The sequence below is a fragment of the Balaenoptera ricei genome, chromosome 3, assembly GCF_028023285.1.
Source record: "Balaenoptera ricei isolate mBalRic1 chromosome 3, mBalRic1.hap2, whole genome shotgun sequence".
Classification (NCBI taxonomy): Eukaryota; Metazoa; Chordata; class Mammalia; order Artiodactyla; family Balaenopteridae; genus Balaenoptera; species Balaenoptera ricei.
Genome location: NC_082641.1, coordinates 164551759 through 164565615, shown reverse-complemented (window position 1 = coordinate 164565615; position 13857 = coordinate 164551759). Strand labels below are relative to the sequence as shown.

Sequence of the window (13857 nt, the reverse complement as noted above, 5' to 3'; positions counted from 1 at the left end):
CTTCTAGAAAGGGGCTCTTAACACGGTATCCACCAGGGTTCAGGATTCCTCAGAAAGTCTGGCAAAATTTTGTGCTCATGGCCTTTTTCTAAGGAGAGGATCACAGTTTTCATCAGACTCTCAAAGGTGTTCATGACTATAAGAAGAGTAAGATCTGCACGAGTGTTACAGCACTCTGAGGGCAATCCTGCTGCTCCCTTCCTGATGTGGGTCAGGGGCTGCAGCTTCCTCACTGTTGTGCAGGGGGTTAGAGAACTGATTCTGGATTTCCCTTCCAACACTAAAGCCCCACAGCACAGAAATGGCATAGCAAACACCCTTGTTCACAAGGACCCCTGGGCCCTGAGGACACAGCGAATGACAGGTTCCCAATGGCCATGACAGGCACATCCCTCTTAAATCATGGTCACATTTGGCTTCAAAGAGACGTCACTGGCCACTCCGTCACTGTTATTATGGATTTTATTACCAGCTTTCCTGATTAAAGACCAAAAATATCAAATAACCGCCTTATTGTCAAAGGTAAGCTTACGCTTAAATTCACACAAGTAGCTACAGAATCTTCAGTAAAGTATATACTAAGTTATTCTGAAATACTACCCTTCCTCCCACCAAAAAAAAATCCCAGCCACCTACATGTACCATTTAAGTCAACAAATTAAAAGTATTTTAGTACTATCTACACTGAAAGTGGGAAGGGGGTAAGATAGAGAAATGGAACCCAGATCATTATCAAGAGAAATGTTTTCCTTTTCTAGGAACCTTTAAAATTAAGATTGATACTCATCCATCTGCAATGATTCTAGTCCTTTTAAGCAGCGAAGAGAGTGAGTCATTGTGGGCCCTTCTATTCCTATGGCTTTAAGTAGTAAACATCCTAAAGTGCCTCAAAACCAGAAGCAAAATGAAAGAGGCTCATCCATGCACAAAACCACAAGCACACAACCGCCATTAAGGATCTGAAGTAATACAAGGAAAGACTGACTGATTGGTGGATTCTTCTGGTCACACCTTGTGAGAAAACAATTACTCCGAATACTCAATTTTACACTGCATGTTTTTGAAAACTCAGATTCAGGAATCTGCAGAATATTTTCAGTAAGAGATCTAACAGAACTGCTTTGCTTTTCAATTTAAAAACATATGCTAATATTGATTGAAATGACGACACTCCAATATCTACCTGTGTTCATGTTAAATCTGTAATCAGAGATGGTGATGTAGAAATACACAGTCAACTGTCACTTAAAAACACACCACAAAAATTGGACATGCTATACACTTCTCTTTTAAAATGTATTTGTATTATTTTCACCAATCAAAACACACATAATATATTTTATTATAAAACATTAGGCAATGTTACTTTTGAGATATGCAATCTGAAAGGTCACACCTGTGTTTACTACCAGTGTGAAACACCGGAGGAGTTACATTAGAAATCAACCAGACGAATTCATCATACATCATTACCATGACTTACACAGCATCAAATCTGGATTAAACCAGTATCCCATTCAGTGTTTCAACTATGGACTCTGGGTGTCAGTAAGGGGCCCTGCCAAGGGTTTTCTCCTTTCAGCACTGCAGCTCTGAGTTTCATGGTGCAGAGATAAACACAGAGCCCTGTTTCCATCTCCTGTTTCCACAGCTGATCAACACTGAGCAGGATGTGTTTCGAGAATGCTCTCCTACTCTGACAGACTCTGTCTGCTCTCTGGAACCTGTACTTGAAATCAAGACCCGACATAGGGGAGGCAGTCATTTCCTTTTTAACAAAAAACTAAGTCAACAAACAAAACGAACCTAGTCCAAATTCCAGGCTAATAATAAATTACCTGGTTTATAAAAATATGTGTCCAAAATAGTTACTTCAGGGTTGTGTACAATATAAATTACAAAAATAAAATAGAAAACATGAAAAACTGAGCAAATTTTTCAGTTCTTTATCCAACATCAGCATTTATCCATGGAGAGCAGTTTGAAACCATCTGCATTGCACCAGGGCCCTGGCACATCTCGGCTCAGGAGGGAGGACCCTGAAGTGGGGTGAGGTATTTCTATGGAGCTGGGCTGTGTGCAGCCCTGTGGCCTGTCCTAGGTGCACTCACTGGTCTCTGATGGAAGGTGGTCTTGGCAGGAAACCCGTCAACACCATCACAGACTCCATCCGTGAACACACAGAGGAATGAGTGAGCAGAAAGCCAGTCTGTGCGGCACCTAGCTCCACTTACAAATGGCGCCTGGCTGAACGTACAATCACCCAGTGAAACCTCGATGCACCCTCAGCATCCCTGTGCTGCATATACATAAGCCTAGGACAGATAATGTATTTTTAAAACTCTCACCTTTCTTTTTCTCTTTAAAGATAGATTTAGTAAAGTCTTTTTAAAGAATGTGTATTAGAGAGGAGGCCATTTTAAGATGTTTATATATGTATAGTGATAACTTGCTTCACAATACCATCAGGCCTCCAAAACCAAAATAACCCTAAGCCATGTAATAGGTGTTTCTGCCTCAATTCAAGTTAGTATTCGCATCTTATAGTTGAATGTGTCTAAACCTCACAATATAAAACTATTTATTACTTCAATATTAATTTTGTTCATCAAGGGTTCCAGTTTCCAGTGATAAGACCAATAAGATACAACTGGTGTAGAGATAATCATATATTTTAGATAATATTTATAATAAACTTTCTTATCAAAGTTCCTCCTCAGAACACATTCTATAGAATGTGAACAATGTTGATCCAATAGCTTCCAAAATAACTAAACACAAGATATGAATTTGTAACAGAATAAGCTCAAGGGAAAAGCATTATGAGCACAGGTAGCCGTATGTGACCATCGTAACTCCATTTCTGCAATGACACTTCAATACTCAGTATTTTACTGAACTTTGAATGATTTCCGTATCAGTCTGAAAGTATCAATTTCAGGTGAGCAGTTTAAAATCAGAAAATGTTCAATAGTTAATTATTACCCTTTAGGATATTTCCTCCATATCCCTCAGAAGAGTTTTTCCAGAACATTCATGGATTTCCCTTAGGAAAAGGAAATGCCTCCACAAAGTGGAAAACAAACCACAAACAGGCATTCTGAACCAGTCTGCTTCCTAAAACAGACCAAAGGGGGATTTATGTGGTTTCTTTCAGAGAAGAAAGAAAGTCGAGTAAGAATGCTGTGTTGGAAGAGGGAAACTCTGCCTTATGAAATCACGTATCTCACCTTGAGTGACAGAAGGTAAGAAAGGACCCAGTCCAGGCTCAAGCAAAGCAAGCACTTAGTAAGTGACTGCAATCATCTTTAGTGATCACTTCATAAAATTCTACTCTAACAGCAGGTGATGGGTTCAAGAATCTATTTGCCATCATATTATTGACTTAGGTATTAGGTGGCTAATAAAGAAGGTGAAGTTCTAGGTAGCATTTTAAATTAATAAGTCCAGAAGAGCAAGAAAAAAGAGATAGGGAAGATAGGATTTTAAAGGTATACATGTTTTAAGCAGCACATAACAAAACTTAAAATTTTATCATGCAGTAAAGCTGAATGTACAGTCACCCAGACTAAGACAATTTAGAGAAAACAAAGTGTCCTGGTCTTAGCAGTGGTAATTCTCAGCCCAAAACATGACAAATTTAAGATAAGTTACATTTTTAATTTATTATATAGATTGAATTATATTCCTTCTGAAATACGAAAGAAAATAACTCATACCCTAAAAGAAGGTAAGATATGATAATATGATGGCGGCCAATTAATACACATAAATCTATTTTTCTGGACAGACACCAAATTACTTAAGAGGATTAAGAGACAATTCTAGAAGCAGCACTACCTTGAAGATTATTTGGCTTTATAAATACTGATTTCCAAAGTGCTAGAGGGCAAGTCTGAGCAAGCATTTGTGGTCACATGCATAAAAGTCCCAACGGTCACTGAGGATGAGAAATTGTCACTATTACTGTACAACTTAAAAAAAAAATTCATCTATTCTAATTGCTCACCTGAAATGACCTTGAACAAAATCTCTAAAAGTGTGGTTTGCACTTTTTTTCTTTAGACATAATCTGCTTCATTTTATAATCTAAGCAAGGCAAGCCTAGTACGACTGAGTAGGGGCAAGGCATCGTGTTTCTTACATGCAGAACATGGAGTTTTTCTATTTGGTTCCATCAACTCCCAAGTATTTCAGGCCCATGGAAGTGAGAGTTCCTTCACTGATGACAAGCTTGCTATTTCTAACTTATCATCGACAACCTTCAAGGGGTCCTGTTGAGGCATCCAGACTGCTGTCTGTGTCTGAGGCCAGCGTCTGCTCAGTGGACATGGATGAAATGTCATTGATAGATGACGACTGAGAAGGAGTGGCGTTGCTACTTACTGCTGCATCTGTGCTAAGAAAACCAAATATAATAAAATCTGAGGCACGACACTGCTGCAAATCCAGGCAATGAGACTTCAGGTCATTTCTCAGTTCTGTCCTTTTGTAGTTTCCTATACTATTAGTATAAACAAGAAGTTAGTTGACTGTACATTTTGAACTTTTCCTGGAGTCTTTCTTTAGGCTCAAAATCCCAATTATTCCTCCGTCTTTCCCTGCAATATTCTCTTTCTTCCCAGTGGCTAAACATCATATATGTACTCATGTATAATCATGTTATTAACTACTTTAAAAATACCTGCTGGTTTTAAAAAGATATTAAAAGAAAACTGCTGAATTTATCCTAAAACTATCAGTATCACAAAAGGCTTAAGCCCAAGTAGGATTCAAGTGTCATCAGACATTTCAATTATAATCATAAACACTTAGTCCAAGGAAAAAAGCATCAACCTTTGAAAAATTCTTTTGCAATAAAAATACCTTCTAAAAGAAGGATTGCATACAAATTAAAAAAGGAAAAAAAAAATTAGTGGACTCTCGTTCATTTTATTTTTGCTTTCTAAATCCCCAAAACTGACATGTTAAGGCAAATGAAACTATCCTATTTCCTACTATCTATATTTTAGTCTGGTTTGAACAAAAACAAAACATCCAGGCTCTCAGAGGTAAGTCTTAAATTTGTGCTGAGTTAACAACGAGCACCTAAATTCGTATTGAAATTATATAATCTCTAGACACTTGACACATTTGTCATGCTGAATATAAAATTCAAGAATAAAAAGCAGTCCAACATGTACTTACGTGTGTGTGTGTGCATGCGCTTTCCAGTGGGAGTGGAGTGAGAAAATAAATATAACTAAAGAGTTTTGTTTAAGTAGAACCCTACAGGACACCATATATACTATGTCTCTAATACTCATACAGTTACCTAATTGTTAGTCAGACTTCTACCACTAAGTAGAACACGTAGAAAGATGAGAGAATTATATGAACAATTTTCTCAAAAGAAAACCCAATTCCATTTTATCTAGATTCACATTAATTTTCTTTTTTAACTGGTTGGGGGCAGTACAAAGAGGGTCATGCACATTGAAAAGGCTTTAAATTCAATTTCCTTATCTATTAACGAAACTGACAGCAGCTTTTACAAGGATGAAACAAGAATGTTCATAATATAGTTGGTTCGCTGCCTGGCACATCAGTAAAATGTTAGTTGCCACCACCAGGATAAACCAAAAAGAAGACTATTTCACATAAAGAGTTTTCAAATCCAATGCTGGTCAAGCTGGCACTTAACACACTGTTGCCACTTATAAAAAAATGAATAGGGAAAGAAAAATATTATGCAATCAAACTATTAAAGCAATCACTAACCTGAAGGTTGATCTTTCACAACACCATTCTTGCTTCTTTCTTCCCAATCCATTACTTCTTTGTAAATTAGCTCTTCAAATAGAAATGCAAGTTAAAATGCTTCATCAGTTTCTCTGCATCTCAAAATCCTGCTTCCAAATCAATTGGAACCACTCCAAGGGCACTGTGATGTGCTATTTTTAATTGTGATAGACAATTAAGTAATATAGTTTACCTAGACCAAAATATAATTTGATCCATTATATCTTTTCAACCCAGCTATTAAGACAGCCAGGGACTTCCCTGGTGGTGCAATGGTTAACAATCCGCCTGCCAATGCAGGGGACACGGGTTCGATCCCTGGTCCGGGAAGATCCCACATGCTGCAGAGCAACTAAGCCCGTGTGCCACAACTACTGAGCCTGTGCTCTAGAGCCCGCAAGCCACAACTACTGAGCCTGCATGCCACAACTACGGAAGCTCACACGCCTAGAGCCTGTGCTCCACAAGAGAAGCCACCGCCTGCGCACTGCAACAAAGAGTAGCCCCCACTCGCCACAACTAGAGAAAGCCTGTGTGCAGCAATCAAGACCCAACACAGCCAAAAATAAATTAAAAAAAAAAAAAAAAAAAAAGACAGCCAAAAATGTACAGTAGCTCTGGATCCACAATGGGGGTTTTACAAAGTGGGGGTGAGGGAGAGAGAATGAGAGAGACACACAGAGGGAGAGAGGTGGGGAGAGAGGGAGGGAAAGTACTAGCAAAGTGGCTCTAACAGAACAGTTTAAGTACTGGATATTCTCACATCTTTTTGCACATGTTTTCCTCCATCATTACTGTGGTTCTCCAAATATAACCCCTTCAGATTGGTCAGAAATTAATCTAATTACCTAAATTTTTTCTTGGCTTCAATCTCAGTTTTCCTCAATTTTCATTTGTAAGAAAAACTAATTACCTATTAACTAAGCAGCTTCCTAAAATTTTGCTATTCATGAAACAAAATTAGCATATTGCAAGCACTTAGTGAGGCCTATGGGTGTGTGCACATGCAGGTCGTTGGTATCCCTATATCCCGGGGAGGGGCTCTTGGGAAGGACACATCACCATGTTTGACTTGCGCTGACCATAGTTCTCAATTACTACTGATTCTGCTTTTTAATGAAAAATTTTTAGTTCAGCCTCTTTTTTACTGGTTTAGTTTGCTGTGGGTTGTTTGGTTAATCTTATAGTGGTAATAATAACTATCTGCATATTTTTGAACTGCAATTTTCCCTAAACTCTTATTTTAAAACACATATATAACTACATGGCTTACAAATACAGCAGAAGTTCACATGACCCCAGTGGGGTCTCCCACGTCTGCTTTACAAGGACCTGTGAATTGGGGTTACTCAACGATTTGCAACATGTTGTCAAGGTAAGTGTGATACAATCACTGAGTTTAGTTTACAAACCAAGATTTGATAATGTAAGATTGTGTGAAAAAGTCTTTATTTTTCTCCTTTGAAGCAAATAATATGCAATTCATACACGTTCCTCTCTAATTCTGTTATCTTCAAGTTCTTTTTCTACTGGGAAGTGGGAAGAGAGAGGATAAATGGGCTGCAGGGTTTCTTGCCCCCTCTTAGAAAGGCTATTGTCAAAAAGTGATGTCACCCTGTTGCAAGAAATGTCATCAGTAACAATCAAAATAAGTTCCGTCTTTACCTTTCCATTCTTCAATTGCATGTTCTCTTTCTTCCAACTGGGCATCATAAATTTGAGGTGGTGGCTAAAAATTAAATTACAGGTAAAGTCAATAGTTAAAAGAATAATGAGGCATGAAGAAAAAGAATCACTTTGTAAGACTTCTAAAATATTTATAATACGGATGTAGTTTCATTAAATACTTGGCTTATTAAAGATTTCTTTATAAGTATGATTTTCCATCAGTTTCAGAATCAAAATAATTGAGGAAAAATTAACCAAAAAAATAGAGCTATTATAGTCCTCTTAATAATCACACTCTAAAGACATCTGCCCAAATGTAATTATAAAATTAGTAATCACAGGCTGCTTCCTAGAGATCCACCCTGGACAAGGTACTGTGCTATGAAATACAGAAGCTGCAAAACACATTTCAGGTTTATATTTCTTCCTGTTAGAACTCCCAAACTCAATCCCCAATTCATAAATGGACTGCTTCAAAAATTTGCTTAAAATCAGGTGTTTATAAATCAAATTCTTTTCATATAAAACAATGTTTAAAATGGTGGTTAAATGCATAGGCCAAGACATAATAATGAGCATGCCACTATGTGGCTATTTCACTTCCACCTAAAGACCACCCATACCAATGCTGCTACAGAAAAATGCACATGAGCACTAAACTCAGAAGTGGAACTCCCCGAGCAGGTACCTCTGGGGAAAGGATGAACAAACTTGTGATTTTCACCAAGTTTCTTAGCCTGACTGGATGCCTAAAAAAGGTGATATTATGATCACACATCAGCATCTGCATAAATGAAGATAATTATATCACCACAGCATAAGCATGTTCACTCCTGAGGTACTCTGAGTAGAGCCCCAGTAACAAGAGTCCCCAAAGGGGTTGTGACCCATGTTACATGGCCTCGTTGTAATCAGGAGTCCTTTTAAATCTAGGACTTCACGTAGCCATTCCAGACTAACAGACAGAGGTCCAAGGAAATGTATGCCCTGCCTTTACACATAAGCCTTTTCAAAATAGATGCTTACCGCTTCTGCTTCAGCAGGGTCATACCAAACAGTGATATAAGGGTGACGCAAAGCTTCATCTACAGAGATTCGCTTGTCAGGATCTATCACTAACATTTTTGATAGTAAGTCTCTGGCTTGACTTGCTAGGGTAAAAACAAATATTAGATTTATAAAGTAATAGTGTTAGCCTGAAAATCACACAATAAAGAACTAAATGTGATAGCATAGACAGAACAAAAATATATTAACTTTGAGAAATTGTTGATAGCTTCAAGATTATTAGAGTCTTTTTCTTTAACAGTAAGTCAAGCAGCCACTTCCACTACAAACCAGGCTTTCAAATGTGCTTTCAGCCTCTGAATCTGGGAGGGGAGAAGGACAGGGCACAAGGCTGAGAAGCCACGTCCAGGGAGGGTGCAGGAGCTAAGCTAAGGGTGGCACTGCCAAGAATGCAGGCATGAAGCATAGGCAAGTGTTTTTTCTTGATGCCACATCAAAGTGAAATTAAAACAGACTACGCCACACAGTGATTTCATATTTGCACAGTATAGAACACTTCACAGATGCCTCTGCTTTGCCTACCTGTATACAATGTTGGCAACATACACTTTTTTTAAATCTAGAGATTAGTAGTTAGAAAAAAATCCAACAAGTTCAATAACTTGGTTAAATACAAGGCTCACCTAGGTTTCAGCAATTAAAATTCACATGTATAGTATAGGCAAAGAAGAGATGGGGCTCTTCTGAATGAGGCACTGTTTATCTTGCTGTAGAGAGAAACAAATCTATTCTTTCCCTTAAAACACTTAGTGATAGGCACAGGAGAAGGGGAGAAGGAGCCTTTTAAAATTTCTGACTCTTCAACTGGGCTAGAATCTTTATTCAAGTATTCTTTATACCTGAAAACGGTTTGAATTCCATTTGCTGTAATTAACATGAGTCTTTCAGACTGATGTAAATATTTTGACCACAGGCTTCAGTTATGTCACTTTATTGAGGACAAAATTTCTAGGTCTTTAAGCTTTCTTTCTGAAATGCCTTCATTCTAGCCTGTAAATGACTTTGAGGGTTTCAACTATTTTGTCTCTCAATGTTCACAGGTTTTAGAATGCAAACATAAAGTGAAAGCTTCACCCAGTATAAGAAAAAAGGATACCTTACTTTTCATTTTGTCTCGTTCAGATTCTGATGGAAATATCCAATCTGGAAAGAGTTCTTCAAATTTGATTCCAGGATACTTTGGTCTGTTTTCTACGTAATTCCTCACAGTTGGCTGAAGTTTCTTCATGAAATCTGCAGATGGTGTTCCTAGCTGCTCAATAACTTTATTCCACTGATCAATATCTAAGGAGTCTCTTGAGGAAAATACAACTGAAATGCCTTATATTCATATTACATAAAGTAGCATCATTCAAGGAAAAACTTAAATTATATTTATACTTATCAACAAGTAATTAACCAGGCCACCTCACTGGGTCAGCAGAAGCATTCTGAAATAATATTCAAAAAAGGTTTGGGCTCCAAGTTAAGACTATTTAAAAAAAACTCTGCATCTTTATAAACTCTGATCACAGTTTATTAAATCAACACGATGAAGTCTGTATGCCTTCCCATTCTAGATCAAAATAAAGTTATCTTGTAACTGAAGAATACCTATGACTGAAAGGCTTAAACATGAAATTAGGTAGTAATTATATAGGCAAATTGAAATCAGTTCTCATAATAAAACTATGTTAGATCTAAAGCTCCCTGAAGTAGAGAGACCTATCTGACTGCTCAATTTACAGCTGGGAGCCACCCCTGCGGGGTAGGCCTGGCGGGATGGGGTGGATGAGGGGGTGGGCAGGAGCCAAGGCTCTGGACTTTCTGAGCCCTCACCATGTCCTTTCTCACTGTAGCTGTGCTTACATTGAGCAGTGACAGCTTTGAGAGGTCATTCTGTTTTACTTGGCACTGACCCGGACCATCACTGCAATACAAAGGAGTGTGTTTTATTTCCTTTCAAAGTATATGACCTGGGTTTCCGACTCCATTGTGTATTAGATACTCACTAGGTGTCCAGCAGTCAATCTCCCTTGGGTCTCACCTTCCTATTTGTAAAATGCAGACAATACCAGCTTTGCCTCTTTCACTTGGGGCTTGAGATAACTGGCAAGATGAATGTGGAAAGGGATTCTATTGATAAAACCATAAAAATTATACAAGAGAACGCAAGCCAGAGGAATCAAATAAACAGCATCTTTAAAAAGTGACTAATTGAGGTATGTCTTAGAAAAATAAAATGACATCACTGTGAAAGAACCTAGGGAACAGACACATGTTCTTTAAAGAACAAAGGAGGAGGCCCTCTTGCTTCCTGTAATGTCTTTCTTCTTGCTGGTACACCATCCACTGGAGGATTCCATCACCAATCAAACAAATTTTTTTTCTCCCATCTTAAAGCAACAGCCACTTTCCTTCGGCTGAACATCCATAGCTTAGCTACCATTCCCACTTGCAGCAAAACAGAGTTGTCTATACTTGTATCTCTAACTCCCAGCCTCTCATTCTCTCTTAAACATCCTCTCATCAGACTTTTCCCCCATCACTTCATGAAAACTGCACCCATCAAAGTTGCAGGTGACCATCCCTCAATTCTCAGTCCTCACCTTTTTGACAGTGTCAGTGAGCCTCCCTCAGTAACCTGCTTCCTGGCCTCCGGGGTCCCTTGCTCTCTGGGAGGTGCCTGCCTAAAGCTTTCTCTTTCTCATAGGCCATGTGGGGACAGGAGTTCCTTTTCTACCTCAGGTTACGAATCTAAAACAAATCTCTGAGAACTGCAATCTGGTTTCTGGAATCTTTTTCTATCTAATGTTGGAAAAAGTTAGCAAAATTGTCTTTGGAAAATGATGTAATCTCTGTGTGTTCTGAGAATGACAGTAGGTGACCTTATACATAAAATTATTATTACTGACATTGCAAGATGTTAACATGTAAATTAAGAATTTTAAATTACTTAATAGTGCACCAAAGAGTTCCTACACTTTTCATTTCTGTACTTTCTGAAGAAAACATTTAATTAATTAAAGAAAGGAAAGTCACAAAATGAATTAAAAATTGAGACAAACAATGTTAAGTAGATACTTCTAATTATGTATCTTTAGGGCATTCCCTGGCAGTCTGGTGGTTAGGACTCTCTGCTTTCACTGCTGTGGGTCCAGGTTCAATCCCTGGTCGGGGAACTAAGATCCCACAAGCCTCGTGGCATGGCCATCAATCAATCAATCAATCAACCAATCTTTAGAATATATCAACTTTTCCTTTTTTAAATGAATTTATTTGCAAATTAAAGATCTCCTTATTTACATTTTGAAACAACTGAATCTAAGGTAAGGCTATGGAAAACTGCTAGAAAATTCATTAGAACAAAATAAAATGCTGTATTTAACTTCACATAAAATCTGTGATGTGAAAAATGTCAAGGGAGGTAAATAAAATGATAGTAATAAAATCTTTTCATTCCAGGTTTGTGTTGTGAAGAATTTATATTACAAATAAACCACCCTCATAAAATTATAAAAAACTAAAATTACTTTAATAAAATACATATAAAACATGACTATACAACTTAATTTCTTTTAAAGATAACCATCAATCTGCCAGCGGACAGAGACCACTTTCATAACAAAAAACAAAATCAAAAGACTAATGAAAATTTTAGGTGGTTAGAACACAAATGAAAAAGGGTATATGTGAAGAACCATGTTAGAGCAAAAAATATTGAAGATGGAAGAATATGAGGAATATGAGAAAAGAAAGCTATTGAAACTATCATCTATCTATTCTCCTTTATGCTATATGTCATTAATATGATTTGCTGACCACAGTGTAAGTTAACCTTTTGCATTTTATATTTATTTAAATGTGTGTTAAACTTCCCCAGTGTGTCACAAAATAACCTTCTAAGTGGATCTTCTAAAATTTTCTACAAAATGTCAGAAGAGTAACAAAACAAAAAAATATAGCAAATATTGTTCCTCACAAACTTTTTACTTTAATCTTTTTCATTTAGGTCTTATGTAGTGTGCTTCAGTTCTTACTTTGGAGGAAAATATTTTAATTCATCCTGGTAACTAATGAAATAGTATATTAAACAAATTAAACAAATTACAAATTATTGGCCTATTAAATATAGACAACAACTTTCTAGATACCTAAATTAACTGAATTAACTAAACAGTATTTTCATTTAAATATCAGGGTACATTTGTCAAAGAGTAAATACAATTCTTATAAGCTATTTTTAATAAAATTAAGAACTAATATAAATTGGTTTAACTTAATTCTATGCCTCAATAAAATTGTTACAGGTAGTCAAGTAAAAAAGAAACATAAAATTGAACCATTTGGTGTGTGACACTAATTTAACAAACATAATCAAGACCCCCTTAGAATACCCTCTAGAATTATGACATTTTCCTTTTGACCTCCTGTTGCCCTTGGTATTTATGGAAAACATGGCCGGGAAGGTCCCCCGGGAAGGATACGATCAGTGCCTTGGAATATCACACAACCTTTCACCAGCTCTCCCATGATGCAACCCACTGACCAGATATCAACTGAAAATAAAGTGAAATGACAAAATTATGAAGTGCCATGAACAAAACAAAGGTGAGGAAAAGGATTCTAACAGTGTACTAAACACACAAACATGGAAAATAAATTGCTAGTAACGGGTGAACTTTTTTACACAGTATGAAATATTGCTGACCTCTATTTTGGCCTTCAGTTTGCAGCAATCTGGGCTTTTAGTGCCAAAGAGTCCAATACTTTACAGCTTCAGAAACAAACAAAGTCCCAGAAACAAGAAATGCCTGTCCCCACAAAGCTGTTTCCAGGCACATGCCCACCCCTGCCCCCAGCCTTCGTGGTCAGTGCTGGGTCTCTCCCTGTGAAGGATACAGTCTCTTCCTGGGAACAGGACTTTATGGAGGACCATTTCTGCCATGATGCACCCGACAGACCAGATGTCCACTACCAAACACCAGGTGATTAAAACCAGCCAGAGATCCCCCCACACACGTCCTTTCTCAAACCCCCTCCCAAACAAAGACAAACCCAGCTTGTCAGTGGGACTTTTGTAAAATATGAACACCACACCTCCAGAATGATCCTTTTTTAAACTGTCAAGTCAGCAGGGCCTCACAGGGACAGGCTTGTCTGGGCTCCAGGTGAGGGCCAGAGGTGTCCCAGCTTCTGGCTGTTCGCCGTCTTCTGTGGGGGCCCAGCTGAATTACAGGCCTCAGATGCCCAGGCAGAGGGCTATTTATTGCCCTTGCTGCTGGGGGTGGGGTGAGAGAAGCTAACAGGGGACCTAATTTTCTCTCATGTCCACAGAGGACTGGAAGCCCACAGAGCTGT

The 13857-nt window shown here is 37.9% G+C and overlaps 1 protein-coding gene across 4 annotated transcripts in view; it reads right to left on the bottom strand.

Moving 5' to 3' along the window:
• Positions 1 to 1282: 1282 nt before the first annotated feature.
• Positions 1283 to 13857, bottom strand: part of MAPK9 (mitogen-activated protein kinase 9) — a 58395-nt gene continuing 45820 nt past the window's right edge. For 2 of the 4 annotated variants that reach the window (XM_059917887.1, XM_059917886.1), the window contains 6 exons: positions 12984 to 13055; positions 9619 to 9801; positions 8476 to 8600; positions 7447 to 7510; positions 5761 to 5832; positions 1283 to 4394 (listed from right to left, as the gene is read on the bottom strand). In XM_059917887.1, coding sequence (XP_059773870.1) covers positions 4252 to 4394; positions 5761 to 5832; positions 7447 to 7510; positions 8476 to 8600; positions 9619 to 9801; positions 12984 to 13055 — 659 coding nt within the window. In that variant the 3' untranslated portion in view covers positions 1283 to 4251. The other 2 variants (XM_059917888.1, XM_059917889.1) reach the window with 2 other exon arrangements.